The 12,977-nt window shown below is 36.3% G+C and overlaps 1 protein-coding gene across 3 annotated transcripts; it reads right to left on the reverse strand.

The window, feature by feature from the left end:
• Window positions 1-2,414: 2,414 nt before the first annotated feature.
• LOC118801901 (putative high affinity immunoglobulin gamma Fc receptor IC) lies at window positions 2,415-11,198 on the reverse strand. 3 transcript variants are annotated; one of them, XM_036562306.1, is made up of 8 exons: window positions 11,160-11,198; window positions 9,289-9,324; window positions 8,803-8,992; window positions 6,278-6,556; window positions 3,791-4,069; window positions 3,238-3,486; window positions 3,035-3,139; window positions 2,415-2,940 (listed from the first exon to the last, which is right to left on the reverse strand). In XM_036562306.1, the coding sequence occupies exons 3-8, from the start codon at window positions 8,927-8,929 to the stop codon at window positions 2,912-2,914; spliced, it is 1,068 nt and encodes a 355-aa protein (XP_036418199.1). In that variant the 5' UTR covers window positions 8,930-8,992; window positions 9,289-9,324; window positions 11,160-11,198; the 3' UTR covers window positions 2,415-2,911. The 3 variants fall into 3 exon arrangements, with proteins under 3 accessions (XP_036418199.1, XP_036418198.1, XP_036418200.1); XM_036562305.1 differs by having other exon boundaries at window positions 8,803-9,087; window positions 11,160-11,195; XM_036562307.1 differs by lacking the exons at window positions 8,803-8,992; window positions 9,289-9,324 and having other exon boundaries at window positions 11,160-11,193.
• Between the last annotated feature and the right edge of the window lie 1,779 nt (window positions 11,199-12,977).

Consider the following 12,977-nt stretch of genomic DNA (forward strand, 5'->3'; position numbering starts at 1 on the left):
TGTCATCAGTATGTAAAAAGGTCCAAACACTTTCAGAGCTACATCTGCTCCCTTCACACAATACATTCTCATTACATGTAGATATCATGAAGAAGAAATCATTCACAGAACATGGTAGGAAACTAAATATATAATATAATCACATTTTGTTACCTGTCTTGTCAAGCACTGACTCTGACAGGCCTAACTACCACAGCTTAATTAAAAAAAAATAGGGAGAGCCAGAAGGTAACATCTGGGTATGTCCATTCTCCTGCCTCTAGGTATGTTTTCAATTCTGTATTTCTTTTTATTTTTGTATGTTTTCATGAACATCATCCATACATATTCAAAAGTAGTCTTCTGCATCTCTTGACTTCAGACCGAACATTCTCTTTTCTACATTACAAGATATCATTTGCAGAAAAAATGGTACACACCATTGAAGCAGTCAGTCTCAAAATTAAAATGAAAATATAATATGCAAATCATGCAATGTAAGCCTAAGATTGAATTAAAAAAATTCATTTCTACATGAAGATTTGGGCTCAAAATAAATATGAAAATTCAATAATTCCATTTACATTTGCCATTTGGTGCACTAGTATTGACATTTCATTGATACAGAGATTTAGATGCTTTATGCAGTGGTGTATGAGATGTTATGTCATAATCATGAAAATGATGCCTCCTAATTACAAGACAGTATCTCGTTATTATGAGAAAGTATCTCATTATTATGAAAAATGTCATAAAACAATATTATGTGATCATTTTGAGAGAGAACATTTTGTAATTCTGAGAAAATTTCTAATTATTATGAGACGTTAAAGATCTAATTTTTGTGAAATAAGCTAATGCCATAAGACTTGTAGGCTGCCAAATAGGTTAGATGCTGTTTTTCACTTGACTCAGTGGCACAGTTAACTGAGTTAATCAAATTTTACATCATGCTTGCCTTAATTCACGGTAAAACTTTAAGCCAGAAGCTGTAACCACCCTGCATGAGATGTGTGATGTTCAAAAATATGTTTTTATAGAGTTATTTCTACTCAGCTTTTTGAACGACACAGAAAAAACTGAAACCCTGCAGTATCTGTATTAACCAGTGGCTTTTCCAGAATGATTATTTGGCTCCATGTCTGCACAGCTAGGGTTTCATTTGAAGCTAGGCCTGGGATTCCTGTACAGTCTGCATCAGGAGATTCCTGCATCTCAGCTCGACACCCTGTGGATCTAAAACTTTAATTAAAAGCCTGATCATGTCTTGCGTGACAACAAATCCAGCTTGTAGACATTTGCAAAGTTGTAGTTTCTAACCAGGAAGCTTGTTGTTTACATTGCTCAGTTAGAATAATAGTAATACAGTGTCTAAGATGTCCGACTGAATTTTAGAGGCTTTACAGTCTTCAAATACTAATGAAAACACAATCTGTGCTGCTAAGTGGAAAATATTTCACTGTGACTAGGCAAGTGTAAAGTAAAATTTGATTGAGTTAATCAACTGCACCATTGAGTCAAGTGAAAACAGCATCTAGCCTATTTGGTGGCCTACGGGTAGCCTTTTATGGCATTAACTTATTTCACAAAAATTAGGTAAAAAATTGACATCCCATAATAATGAGAAATGTTCTCATAATTATGAGATGTTCTGTCTCGTAATTATGATGTTATTTTTACAAGATATTTTCTCATATGAGATGCTTTTTTTCAGAATTACGACATAACATCTAGAAGTAACGACATGCTGAAGGGTTTATTTTTCATTCTGCTTGGTAGTAACATGCCACAGTAGCTTTGAGTAACTTTAAATAAAGTAATAAAGTTAATGTACTTCCAGAACTGCATATTTATGCTTAATGTAATGAGGCAATAAAGGAGTCGAAAATGATAATTAAAACATAATTTAATTTAGCATTTGCACTCTTTAATAATGTTTTTGAAATTGCATTATCAAAGGGAACACCAAGGTAGAAAGATATCAAAATTCAAATGTAAAAGGGAAACAGCACCTCTCCACTTTGCAATTTGAAAACAGTTTGGTCTTATCAACACACACAATAGTGTGTATAATAATTGTTATTAGTTTGTGTGTGTATGAAACACAAAGAAAGAAGCAGCACAAGAAACAAGATTGCTGCCCACAACAGATTTCAATACAATGTACAAAAACTAGGAGTGAAATAACCCACACTGGCACCCCTGATATAGAACACATGGTGCTGAAATGCTTACACAGATTCTGAATGGTAATTACGAGTACCTGTAAACGACTCTGAGGACAGAATAACATTTCAGTTTTATTCAGCCTTTGAACAAAAGGAGCTGTGATCCTATGAAGAAAAAACACTCTCATTGTTCACATAATGAAATATTTTCACCGGTTATTAAATATATCAGAAGAATTATATTAACCTGCATCAAGCTATTCTGTGTATTATTTGCTAAAAATATAAATCTTGTTAAAGAAGTAACAATAAAACTATATACATTTTAGTAAAGCAAATGTCAATTGATTATGAAGACAAATGGTAACAATATTATTATTATTATTATTATTATTATTATTAACAACAACAACAACAACAGCAGCAAACATATTTCATACACATCAGAAAAAATTTGGATAATAATATGCGTTTAAAGGCTCAGTCATAGCATCTAATTACCAACACCACACTTACTAAAAGAGAGAATAAACTAATGTGCTGGATGTTTTAGGTGGAAGTGTCATTATTTAAATGATGAAATTATCTCTAATTGGGGTTTAACCCATTATTGAACTATGAATCCACTAAAAGACAGCCTTGCAAAATGCAAAACCACAAAGTGTGAGTTTCTGGCATTAAGGGTTAAAGCCCACAAGATTATAATCATGATGTAAAAACTTTCCACTGGACACTCATCAACATGATTTGTCTACTATCACTCCTCATATTGTGTTCAGCTCATCAGGTTTAGCTGTGAAATACACAAAGATGAACATTTCAAATTAATTACTTTTTATTATTTTGTACATAAATTATTTTCAAGCTAATGAAGAAACTGTTCTTACCTCGAGCTCTGTAGCATTTGACCATCAGCACAATGGACACCAGAAGATACGAAGACACTGCCATTAAACTACTGAGCAGACTGAACACTGAGAATGAAGATGCACCTGAAACACACACAAAACTGCAACTGTTGCAACTGTTGGAGGCGTGACAATATGAAACGCATAAAGAAAATTCTTTGTAATTATATGTACTTGATCACCTCTGACTGAGATCCAGCTCTGTGGTGACTCTCCCTTCTCTGGGTGTTTACAGTGGTAGAGACCTTCATCTGACTTTGAGACAGTACGGATGGTCATCTCTCCTGTAGTCTGAGTCTGGAGGGGTGATCCATCTTTATAGAACTCAGCTGTGAGGTTTGAGGGTTTTGGGTCACGATATAAACAGAGTAGAGTCAGAGGATCTCCCTCAGTCACAGGATGGACATAACTCTGCAGAATTACATCACCATCTGCAAGAAAGAGTAAGAAAACACTGAAAACAGAAAGTGTAGAAAACGGTAGAGAGAACTCAGAGAACTCAGTGAGAGAATCAAATCAGTGACAGAGATCAGAGATAGTGTGTTATAGTGTGTTATAACTGGAAGGTTGGGTGTTCAAATCCCACGACTGTCTAAGTATACCTGGTTGTGCCCTTAGGCTACCCTTGGGCAAGGCACTTAACCCCCCACTGTCCTAGATTGGGCATAGTTAGGCAGACAAATTTCTCTTCTAGGACCAATAAAAGTACAGAAGATAACATTAATGTTCACTCACTGTGCACTGTGATGTTGACAGGATTGCTGCTCTCTCCAGATTCAGACTCACACCAGTACACTCCAGTGTGGGATGTGTTGAGGGAGCTGATGTTGCATGTAGATCCTGTAACTGATCCCCAGCCTGATGAACAATCTGACACCTTCTCACTGTGTGTGTATCGTCTCACTCTCCATCCAGTAGAGTCACTCTGTCTCTCACAGCTCAGTGAGAGAGAGTCAGTAGTAAAGTGTTGAGTTCTGTTGGGACTGACCATCAGAGAGACTAGAGGAGATGCACCTAGGATAATACAATGTAGACTGCAATAATCAATGATGCACTGATACACAGATGAGCTTTTTATGTCAGGCAGAGATTTTTTTATTATTCTGTGGAGCAGTGGTCATTATGCATGTTCAATGATTTTATATGTCAGACTAATGAACAGAGATGTTAACCAGTTTCAGTGATTCCTTCAAGTCTTTAGCTGTTACTCCACTTGAATATTGTGTGCTGTGCCTTTGGAGTGATCTTGGTTCAATGCCCACTTCTAGGGAGAGTAGACGCAGTACTAAATTGTCTCCTTTTATAAACAATCTGTCTGTAAATGTAGGGAGATGAATATCTAAACTCTTTTAGATTAACTCATTGTCTATCCCTTTGTAGCTTTATTCAAAATAAATGTTGATCATAGGTCTTCTGAGCTGTGTTTTTGCCAAACGCGGTTCACATCTGCAGATGCTTTTTGTTAACACAAAACCCAAATGTTTGAGTGGTTTTTGTAAGTCAAAGTAGTTCCAACTCACACATCCAATTTCTGCTAACTCCTGACACCAATTAGCTTTTGTTTAAATCATTAGACTAGGTGTTTGCATATTATATATATAAGAAGAACACATTGTTTTTGTGTTATTAGTTTAAACAGTCTGTGTTTGTTGTTTATTGTAACTTAGATGAAGACCAGACCATAATTTAAGATTACTTTATATGTATTGTCATTATGCCCATTTATAAATGCAGGTAATTCCAAAAAGTACCAGAAAAATACTTGTTTTATTTACTACAATATACAATTACTGTTCATTGCTATAATCTTTTGTAATCTTTAAATACAGTGTTACTGTTTTTTTTGTTATTATTTGCAGATATTTACCATTTGTACAGCATTGTTTATAAACAGCATCATTGCACTTTACTGTACTTATTCCTAATTTCAGAATAATACTGTAATTACAAAAAGTTCTTCTCATTTTTGCATTATTTAAAAACAATATCTAATTACTGTAAATTACATTTTAATTGTAATTACATTTTTTTTCAAAAAAGTTTCAGCGCATCATGGAATAATGACTTTATCACACTTAGTACACTGATGGTCATAGTACAGTAGGGTCCGCCCTTGTAATGTGATTGGCTAAGAGGAATTCTATGAGTGCTGATGGCTGTTAACACATCTTCTACAGAGACCACACTTCGGCACATTTTAATTCATAACTACTGTTTATTTGCTGAATGTAACATATTAGGAAAGAACAAAACATACAATGTGGCTAGTATAAAAGTTATGGTGCATTTTAAACTCTATATTTTGTCCTAATAATTTCCATTACGTTAAACTCAGTAAAAAAAACAAAAAAAACAAAAAAAAACAAACACCAACCTTTCCACAACATGATATATTTAAGCTTATTTCTTACCATAGAAAATGAAGAAAACAAGTCATTTGACCAAAGGTATTCAAACTTTTGCCTACAACTGTATGGTGGCAGATCTGACCAGCATGTGGAGCCCCAGAGCTACCAGATCAGGCAAAATCAAGGGAAGCAGATAGGAAAAAAGTCTTATTCAACTTCATCTCAGCCTGAGATGCTCCACCAACATAGAACCAGAGATTTTCTGGTTTGCACTCTAATTGTGTTGAGATGCATTCTGACTGGCTTTCTGCCCTTATATGTATGCATTTCCATCCAGTGTTTTCTATCATTCAGATGGGAAACAAAGTTTTTCTGCCTGTGCTGGACATTGTGACAAAAAATGGGCCTTATCCATGGGATTTTCAGTTGCACCAAACATCAGGATGTGGATGACTGTTTCGCATGTCAGTCAAACATATGTCAGTCAAAGCAAATCATGTCTGTCAATCAAATCTACTCAGACTCAGAAATCTTAATATGGGCATGAATGGGACTACAGACTGTTGATATGTTTTCAGAGGTCTATGGCACTCTGACCAAATCACTAGCTGCAAGCTAACAACTGCAATCAGCAATTGATGAAGTAACAAGCCTTCCAAAAAATACTAATGAATAACATTTTGTCCCAAAAAGCAAGCAACAAGACTCAAAAGTGTTCCAATTGTTATCAACAAATTGTAAGAGGGCTGTTTAAAAGGCTTAAGGTATAATGTACATAAAAAGTGTCCAAGACACGTTCATGTTTAAATCTGCTGTCTACCGTTTATACATTCAACGCTGTATATAAACACTTGTAACAAAGTCTTCTACTCACCAGTAACGCATAACCACAGAGCATCACTGTAGTGAGTGTAGTAGACTGGGTTTCCTCTACCAGCTCTGCACCAGTGCTGTCCTCCATCAGAGACACTGACTGAGCTGATGGTGTAGGAGTGAGTTTCAGTCTTGATCTCATTCTCAGGGTTCTGTGTGTGTTTGAACCAGTAAAACTTCCATCCAGCAGACTGATCCAGATTACAGTACAGAACCACTGGATTTCCTATCAGTGCAGGTCCTTTATGGTTTGATGTGAGTTCAGGTTTAGGTTTTTCTGCTGTTGGAGATGAAGCACATAGTTCAGACCATGAAGAGACCAAACTCCCAACCTAAACACTCAGATTATCTTCCAAACAAATCAGTATTATTTGATGGAATTGAGAATATCTTTGTCAAACTAAAGTTCAATTTTAGAACAGTCACATGTCAAAATAATACATAAGTAAAACTTCAGAAACAGATGTCAAAACTCTGATAAGAAGCCACTAAACATACAAATAAAAAAGAAATACAGATATACATGGATGACCGACACAAATTGTGTAGCAACAGATGAGCTACTGTTTCTGAATTTTCATTGACAAGGTGGACCAACAAGGTAGGAGTGTTTAACAGAGTGAACAGTGAGTGGACATTATTTTTCTTGATCTTAGGAATTCAATTTGCTTGTGAAAAAATTAAAATTCCACTAGCAATTATTACATTTCAACTAGACAATATTCTGTTTTTATTTTTAAGAAACGAATTTTCACTAGTTAATGTCATTTTCATGTGTAAATTTAATTCCTTTGCAAGATATATTGTAAATTTAGGATTAAAAGCTAAAATTGCTTTTTGCAGTCTGAAAATGTAATTAGAATATCAACAAGTTAAAGCACATTTTACTTATTTAGATTCCAAGCTAAACCTACTTTCCCAACCATGGAATTTAATTCAGGAAGAAAAGGCTGTTTTACGTACAGTGCCAAAGGCAAATATTTGAGGACTCTGTTAATAAAGTTGTTCTCTGTAACATCTAAATTTGCATTTCTTGAGGCAAAACTTTGTGGAAATCTGAAATCCTCTGTTCTCCTACAACTGAAGGTTTGCTGTCATGCTCAGTCCAAACAGATCAAAATGTACTTTTGTTTAATCAGCCAAGAAAATATAATTTAATCCATATTGGCTTCTTACCAGGGAAAATTACCATCAGAGTGGTTCAGACGTTATTTTTGAGTGATTATCGCCATGTTATGAATTGATAACGTCACATATAAATGAAGGAAACATGCAGCCATGCCTCAATCCTTGTAATCCTTGGTAATCAATGAGCAAACATGTTCCTCTTAATGTCACTGTAAATCTGGCGCTACATTTTATGAATCTGCCACCTGTCCCAAAGACTTGAGGCAGCACCCAGAACCATTTCCAAGCTTGTCTGGAAGGGGCTCATTATTGCTGGCTTGCTTTCACACACAAGAATTCCATCTGACCCATGGATTGATTGCACAATTCCATATGTCACTTTTCTGCATTCAGGTTTGCAAAATGGTAGGCATTAGCTTAATTCTTGGATACAAGCACAGAAGTGGCAAAGAAGAGTGCTTTTTGGATAGGCTACATGGCATTTCACCAAGCAGAAGCACCTGCAAGAAAAGGAGCAGTTCTGGTCTGAGAAGGAAGTGAAGTGACGTGATAAGTTGAAACAGTCATGTTACAAAATGAACCAGTGACACAACCCCGTATGTGGCACTGGAAGCAGATAAATTTCACACATGCAGTGGACTGCACCAGAGACCACTGATTTCAGGAGAACCAGAGATCTGCTTTATAGTCTGAAAATGCCCTTAGAATAAATTAAATAGTCAACAGGGATTTGCCTTGAAACTCTGCTCACACTGTAAGGGCTTTTTCACACTTGTCTCAACTATGTGAGCCTGCACCCAGGGCTGATTCCGTGATTGTTTTGGGGGAGGAACTTATTATCGCAGGTTTACTTTCATAAACAAGAATTTCATCCAAATCGTGGATCGATCTGAATTGTGACCAATATGTCACTTTCTTGCATGCAGGTGTGCAAAATGGTAGGCACTAGCTTCATCCATTTGCTGCTTTTTTATTCTTTTTCTTGGATACAAACACTCAAGCAGTAAAGAACAGTTCTTTTTGGATATATGGCATTTTACAGTCACCATAAAAGTTGAAAAGGTAAGTGACAAGTCAAAGCAGTCACATTACAAAATCAACTAATCAGGCAACCCCACCCATGGCGCCAGGAGTGGATAGCTTCCAAATGCACAGCAGACCGCTCCAAAGTTCGCTGGAAGTGATGCCCAGACCACCAATTTCGAGAGGACTAGAGACTGGAACACTGGACTGCTCCCAGGTTTGAAAACAGCTTTCACACTTGACCAAAAGTACCAAACTTGCAGATCAAATGGTGCTGGGTCCGGAAAAAAAAAAACTCTAGTGTGAAAAGGCCCTAAAACTGATCCAAAGACCCAGTGGTGTTGAATATTTTAACAAAGAGATGAACAAACTCACCTGACACAAACAGTTTAACAGGATCACTGAATCTTGTTCTCTTTAGGTCACCTCGAGTCCACGTTTCCGTGCAGATAAAATCAGTGTTGTCATTTTCTGTCGCCTTGAATGTGTATTCACTTTTCATTTCAGAAGGATAAACATTTCGATTTTTATACCAGCTGTAAGTCTTCACATGGCCTTCTTCTCCCTTTATTTCACATTTTAGAGTGACAGTTTCACCTATGAATATTTTTTTCTCATCTGAAGAAATTAAAGGCTCTTTAAATTTAACCTCTGGCCACTCTGTAAGAATCCAACAACAAATATTTATCGGTAAAGGAAAGACGTCACTGATTTACAGTGATCAAATATACATCAACACAATCAGTTTAATTTGCATATTAGGACACTTTACATAGTCATCTAATAAATGAAATGTTTAAATTGTGCATTTAAGTGTTTATGAGTGCAAATAAAATATTCCAGTACAGGTGAATTTTTCACCTTGAGTTTTTCCACTGAGGATGAGGACAGTCAGCACTAAATCAGGGACAGAAACAGGATTAATATGAAATATAAAATATTAGCTGGTATCATGGGTAAATTGTATCAACATGAAATACAGCAACTCAAATCTAAAACTAAATAAACAAAAAAACAAAAGTAGGCATCTTTTCACATATTTTCATGTCATGCCTTTGTTTTTTGCACCAAATTATGGACAGAAGTATCAACAAGACGATCGATAAGTATCAGTATCGATAAGCAGTTTCAGTATTGATATCAGTATCAATAAAATTCTAACAATGCTTAACTCTAGTCCAAATGAAAGCAAGACTGACTCAATGACAAAACCCAACAAATTGAATCTTGTTTGTGACCAGGCCTTCATTAGTCTTCATTAATCTCCTTCTGGTACAAATTATTGGAAAAATACAGCTGTAGGTTATCTGACTATGACAAACTTGACTAAATACTTCTGCAACAGAATGCTTTAAATTACTTTAGATTTAACAGAACAAATAACAAAACATATTCTAGGCTACTTGTTGAGGTATAACAACACAGAAACATAACTACTTATTGAGTTTAAAACATCACTAAATATCAGAAATTAACCAAGTAATACCAGATCAGGGTACGGATCATCCAGTGGGTTTCTTGGGTGCGTGCCCAGGGGCCCAAGCCACAGTCTGCTTATCCAAAATCCATTCAAATAAAGTTGTATTGTCTATTTGTTATTTTTGTACTTATTTTGTGCATAAATATTGTCTGTCAACCAACAAGTACATGTGCACTCATGTTTCTGTCTTAAAGTTTATGCAATAGAGCAGTAGCCCAAACATGTTTTGTTACACTGTACTCCTGTATATGCATAATGACAAAGTTGAATTTCATTTCGTTTTAGTCCATTTCATTGTCTGACTTTCTGCTAGGACCCTTCAACACTTCTGCCACAAGTCAGGCCCTGGATATTATAGTCATATGCTAATGTTTGCACTTCTAGCTAAATGTATGTTTAGTAAACACTTTATTTATTCGTTTATTTATTTTGTTGATTTCTTTTAACACTTGCTCTAAAGCGTGGTACAAAAACAGGCCTAGGTCAAAATGGAGAGAGCAAATACATGATAGATGGGGCTGAGCAAAAGAGAAGTCAAGTTCAGGTTCAGGTCAAAAAGCCAAACAGAGGATCCAAAAACCAGTAACCAAAATCAAAAGAAATAGGCCAAAGTTAGAAAAATAAAACAGAAGAAACTAACAATGGGAAATGCTTGGTATGTTGGCAGGGGCAATAGATCACTGTTGTGTCATCAATTTGTAGTTTGCCACTATTGCTGCACTACTGAAGGTGGAATTGAACTGCTAAACAGTGTTTGAGAGATTTGAAGCCTTTTATGTTTGTCTACCCTTTCATGGACATGCTCTGAACTATTTCAAAACTACAGTATTTTAAGCCCATTATAGTGTAAAATACTAATCATAATGAGCTATTCGGCAAAATGGCTGACAAAGCCAATTTGTTTTTGTTTATGTTGTTTTCTTTCACAACATAACTGATTTCCAACCAAAGAGTAGACACAGTAACCTACCAAATTTATCTTACCTTATTATTCAGAAAATTTGTGAGAACACAAAAAAATTACGTTCTTTGATAATGACCCACAATGCAGAGGGGGCAATTTTGATAAAACATGGACCTCTGTCTGAAACTTTTCACACTTGCCATGAAAGAAAAGCTTGTAAACTATCTGAACTACATTCAGTTACTGAATCACACAGAAGCTGATCACTCAGAACCCTCAGACTGAATATTAACACCTTCATACAGCAGCTCTCACTCTAATGAAGACATAAAGAGAACATTTACTCACAGAGTATTACAGAGAGTGACCTGAACTCCATCCTGTCCCCGAAATGACTGACTGACTGAGCAGTGCATGCAACACTTCCTGTGTTCTTACACTCAAAGCACACGTCACAGACAGAAAACAATACATTACAGCAAAGCTCAAAAGAAGAACTCCTGAGCACCAACATCTCATAGACCAATCCTTACATCCTTTAAAACATTGTTTTCAAATATTACTCTGACCTTCCAAGCTACAGTGCAGTCAATATGTATCTGTAGCACCTATATCGCTCATGTGATTTACTGCATGGTGTGATTATCTGAGTGCAGCTCTGTGGGTTGTGTCTATTTTGATTACTCAGATCATTTGAAGTTTGCTTTCCAGTTTTTCTTCTGTTTTAATTTCTATACAATCTATTTGAGGTTGAAATTAAAGCTAATAAAAAAAAATCAAGCTTTGTTTGGGGCCTACTCTGTCACGCACTCTGCATCACTGAGTTTCAATTCCTCACTGGTTAATGAGGTCATTTCCTCAAATGAACTCCTCTCTGGGCCTCAAACATCTACTGATAGGACTGTGACTGTGTGACCAGTGAGATGGTAGTTTTGACATTCTGTGTCTGTCTTTTTGGCTTCTGGGTCATTCAACGCCAGCTCTCCTAGGGCCTGTCTTGTCACTTCATGGATTATCAGGAAAAAAACACAAGAGAAAATGCAAGTAATACATGTCATGTAGTGTGAGATGCTCAGCGATTCTGAGAAACTAAAAGTCATGTAGTGTCCACTTGACATGTAATAGTCTTTAATAATATTTTGCCAAGCTTGCATTTTGTGTTTTTATATTTTCATATTGACATGCAAGTCATTAATAAACTATAATTGGATTGTTACTTTTTTCTTTTTCTTCTTTGTAAATTGTATGTAAGTTTCATAAGTTCTATATAACATAAGTGCTATATGTTGGCTATAGCCTTTTGATCTGGCCCCCCCATTCATTTGTCAGACCGGATTTGTACCTTTGGCAGACAGACCTCCAAATAGGTAATCTCTACAACCAAAAGTATGTGGACATCCCTCCTTATTATTGGGTTCAGGCTGAAACATCTAACTGCTAACAGTACAAAATCAAGCACATAAACATGCATCTCCTTAGACACACATTAGCAGTACACTCTTAAAAAAAGATGGTTCTTAAAGGTTTCTTTAGTACAGAACCAAGAACACTCAAACAACCATTCACGTGATTAAAGAGTGTTTTGCATGGTGAAATGGTTCTGTAGATTGAATTGTGGGTGATGGATGAATCTGGCTGTAGTGGATGCCAGGAGAATGCTAGCTATCAGAATGCATAGTGCCAACAGTAAAGTTTGGTGGAGGAGGGACAATGGTCTGAGGCTGTTTTTCAAGACCTACACAGAGTGGCCTGGACAGAGCCCCAGTATTGGCCTCACTGAGTACATTTGGGAAGAGCTGGAATGTTGATTGTGAGCAAATGTGAGCACAGTTGAATGAGCACAATCACTTGAATTCCCTCAGACACAATCCAAAATCTTGAGAAAAGCCTTCCCAGAGGAGTGGAGGCTGTTATATCAGCGAAAGTATGGCTACTTCCATATTAATGTCCATGGTTTTTGAATGGGATGTCCAGCAAGCTCATGTAGGTGAGACAGACAGTTATCAACATATCTATATACAATCTTGCCCTAGTGAGTACTTAAACCTTGATTAGTGTGTGTTGTGTTGGTATGAGTGGGTCAGACACAGCAGTGCTGCTGGAGTTTATAAGCACCTCAGTGTCATTGCTGGACTAAGAATAGTCCACCAACCAAAAATATCCAGC

The sequence above is a fragment of the Colossoma macropomum genome, unplaced genomic scaffold (genome assembly GCF_904425465.1).
Source record: "Colossoma macropomum unplaced genomic scaffold, Colossoma_macropomum, whole genome shotgun sequence".
Taxonomy (NCBI): domain Eukaryota; kingdom Metazoa; phylum Chordata; class Actinopteri; order Characiformes; family Serrasalmidae; genus Colossoma; species Colossoma macropomum.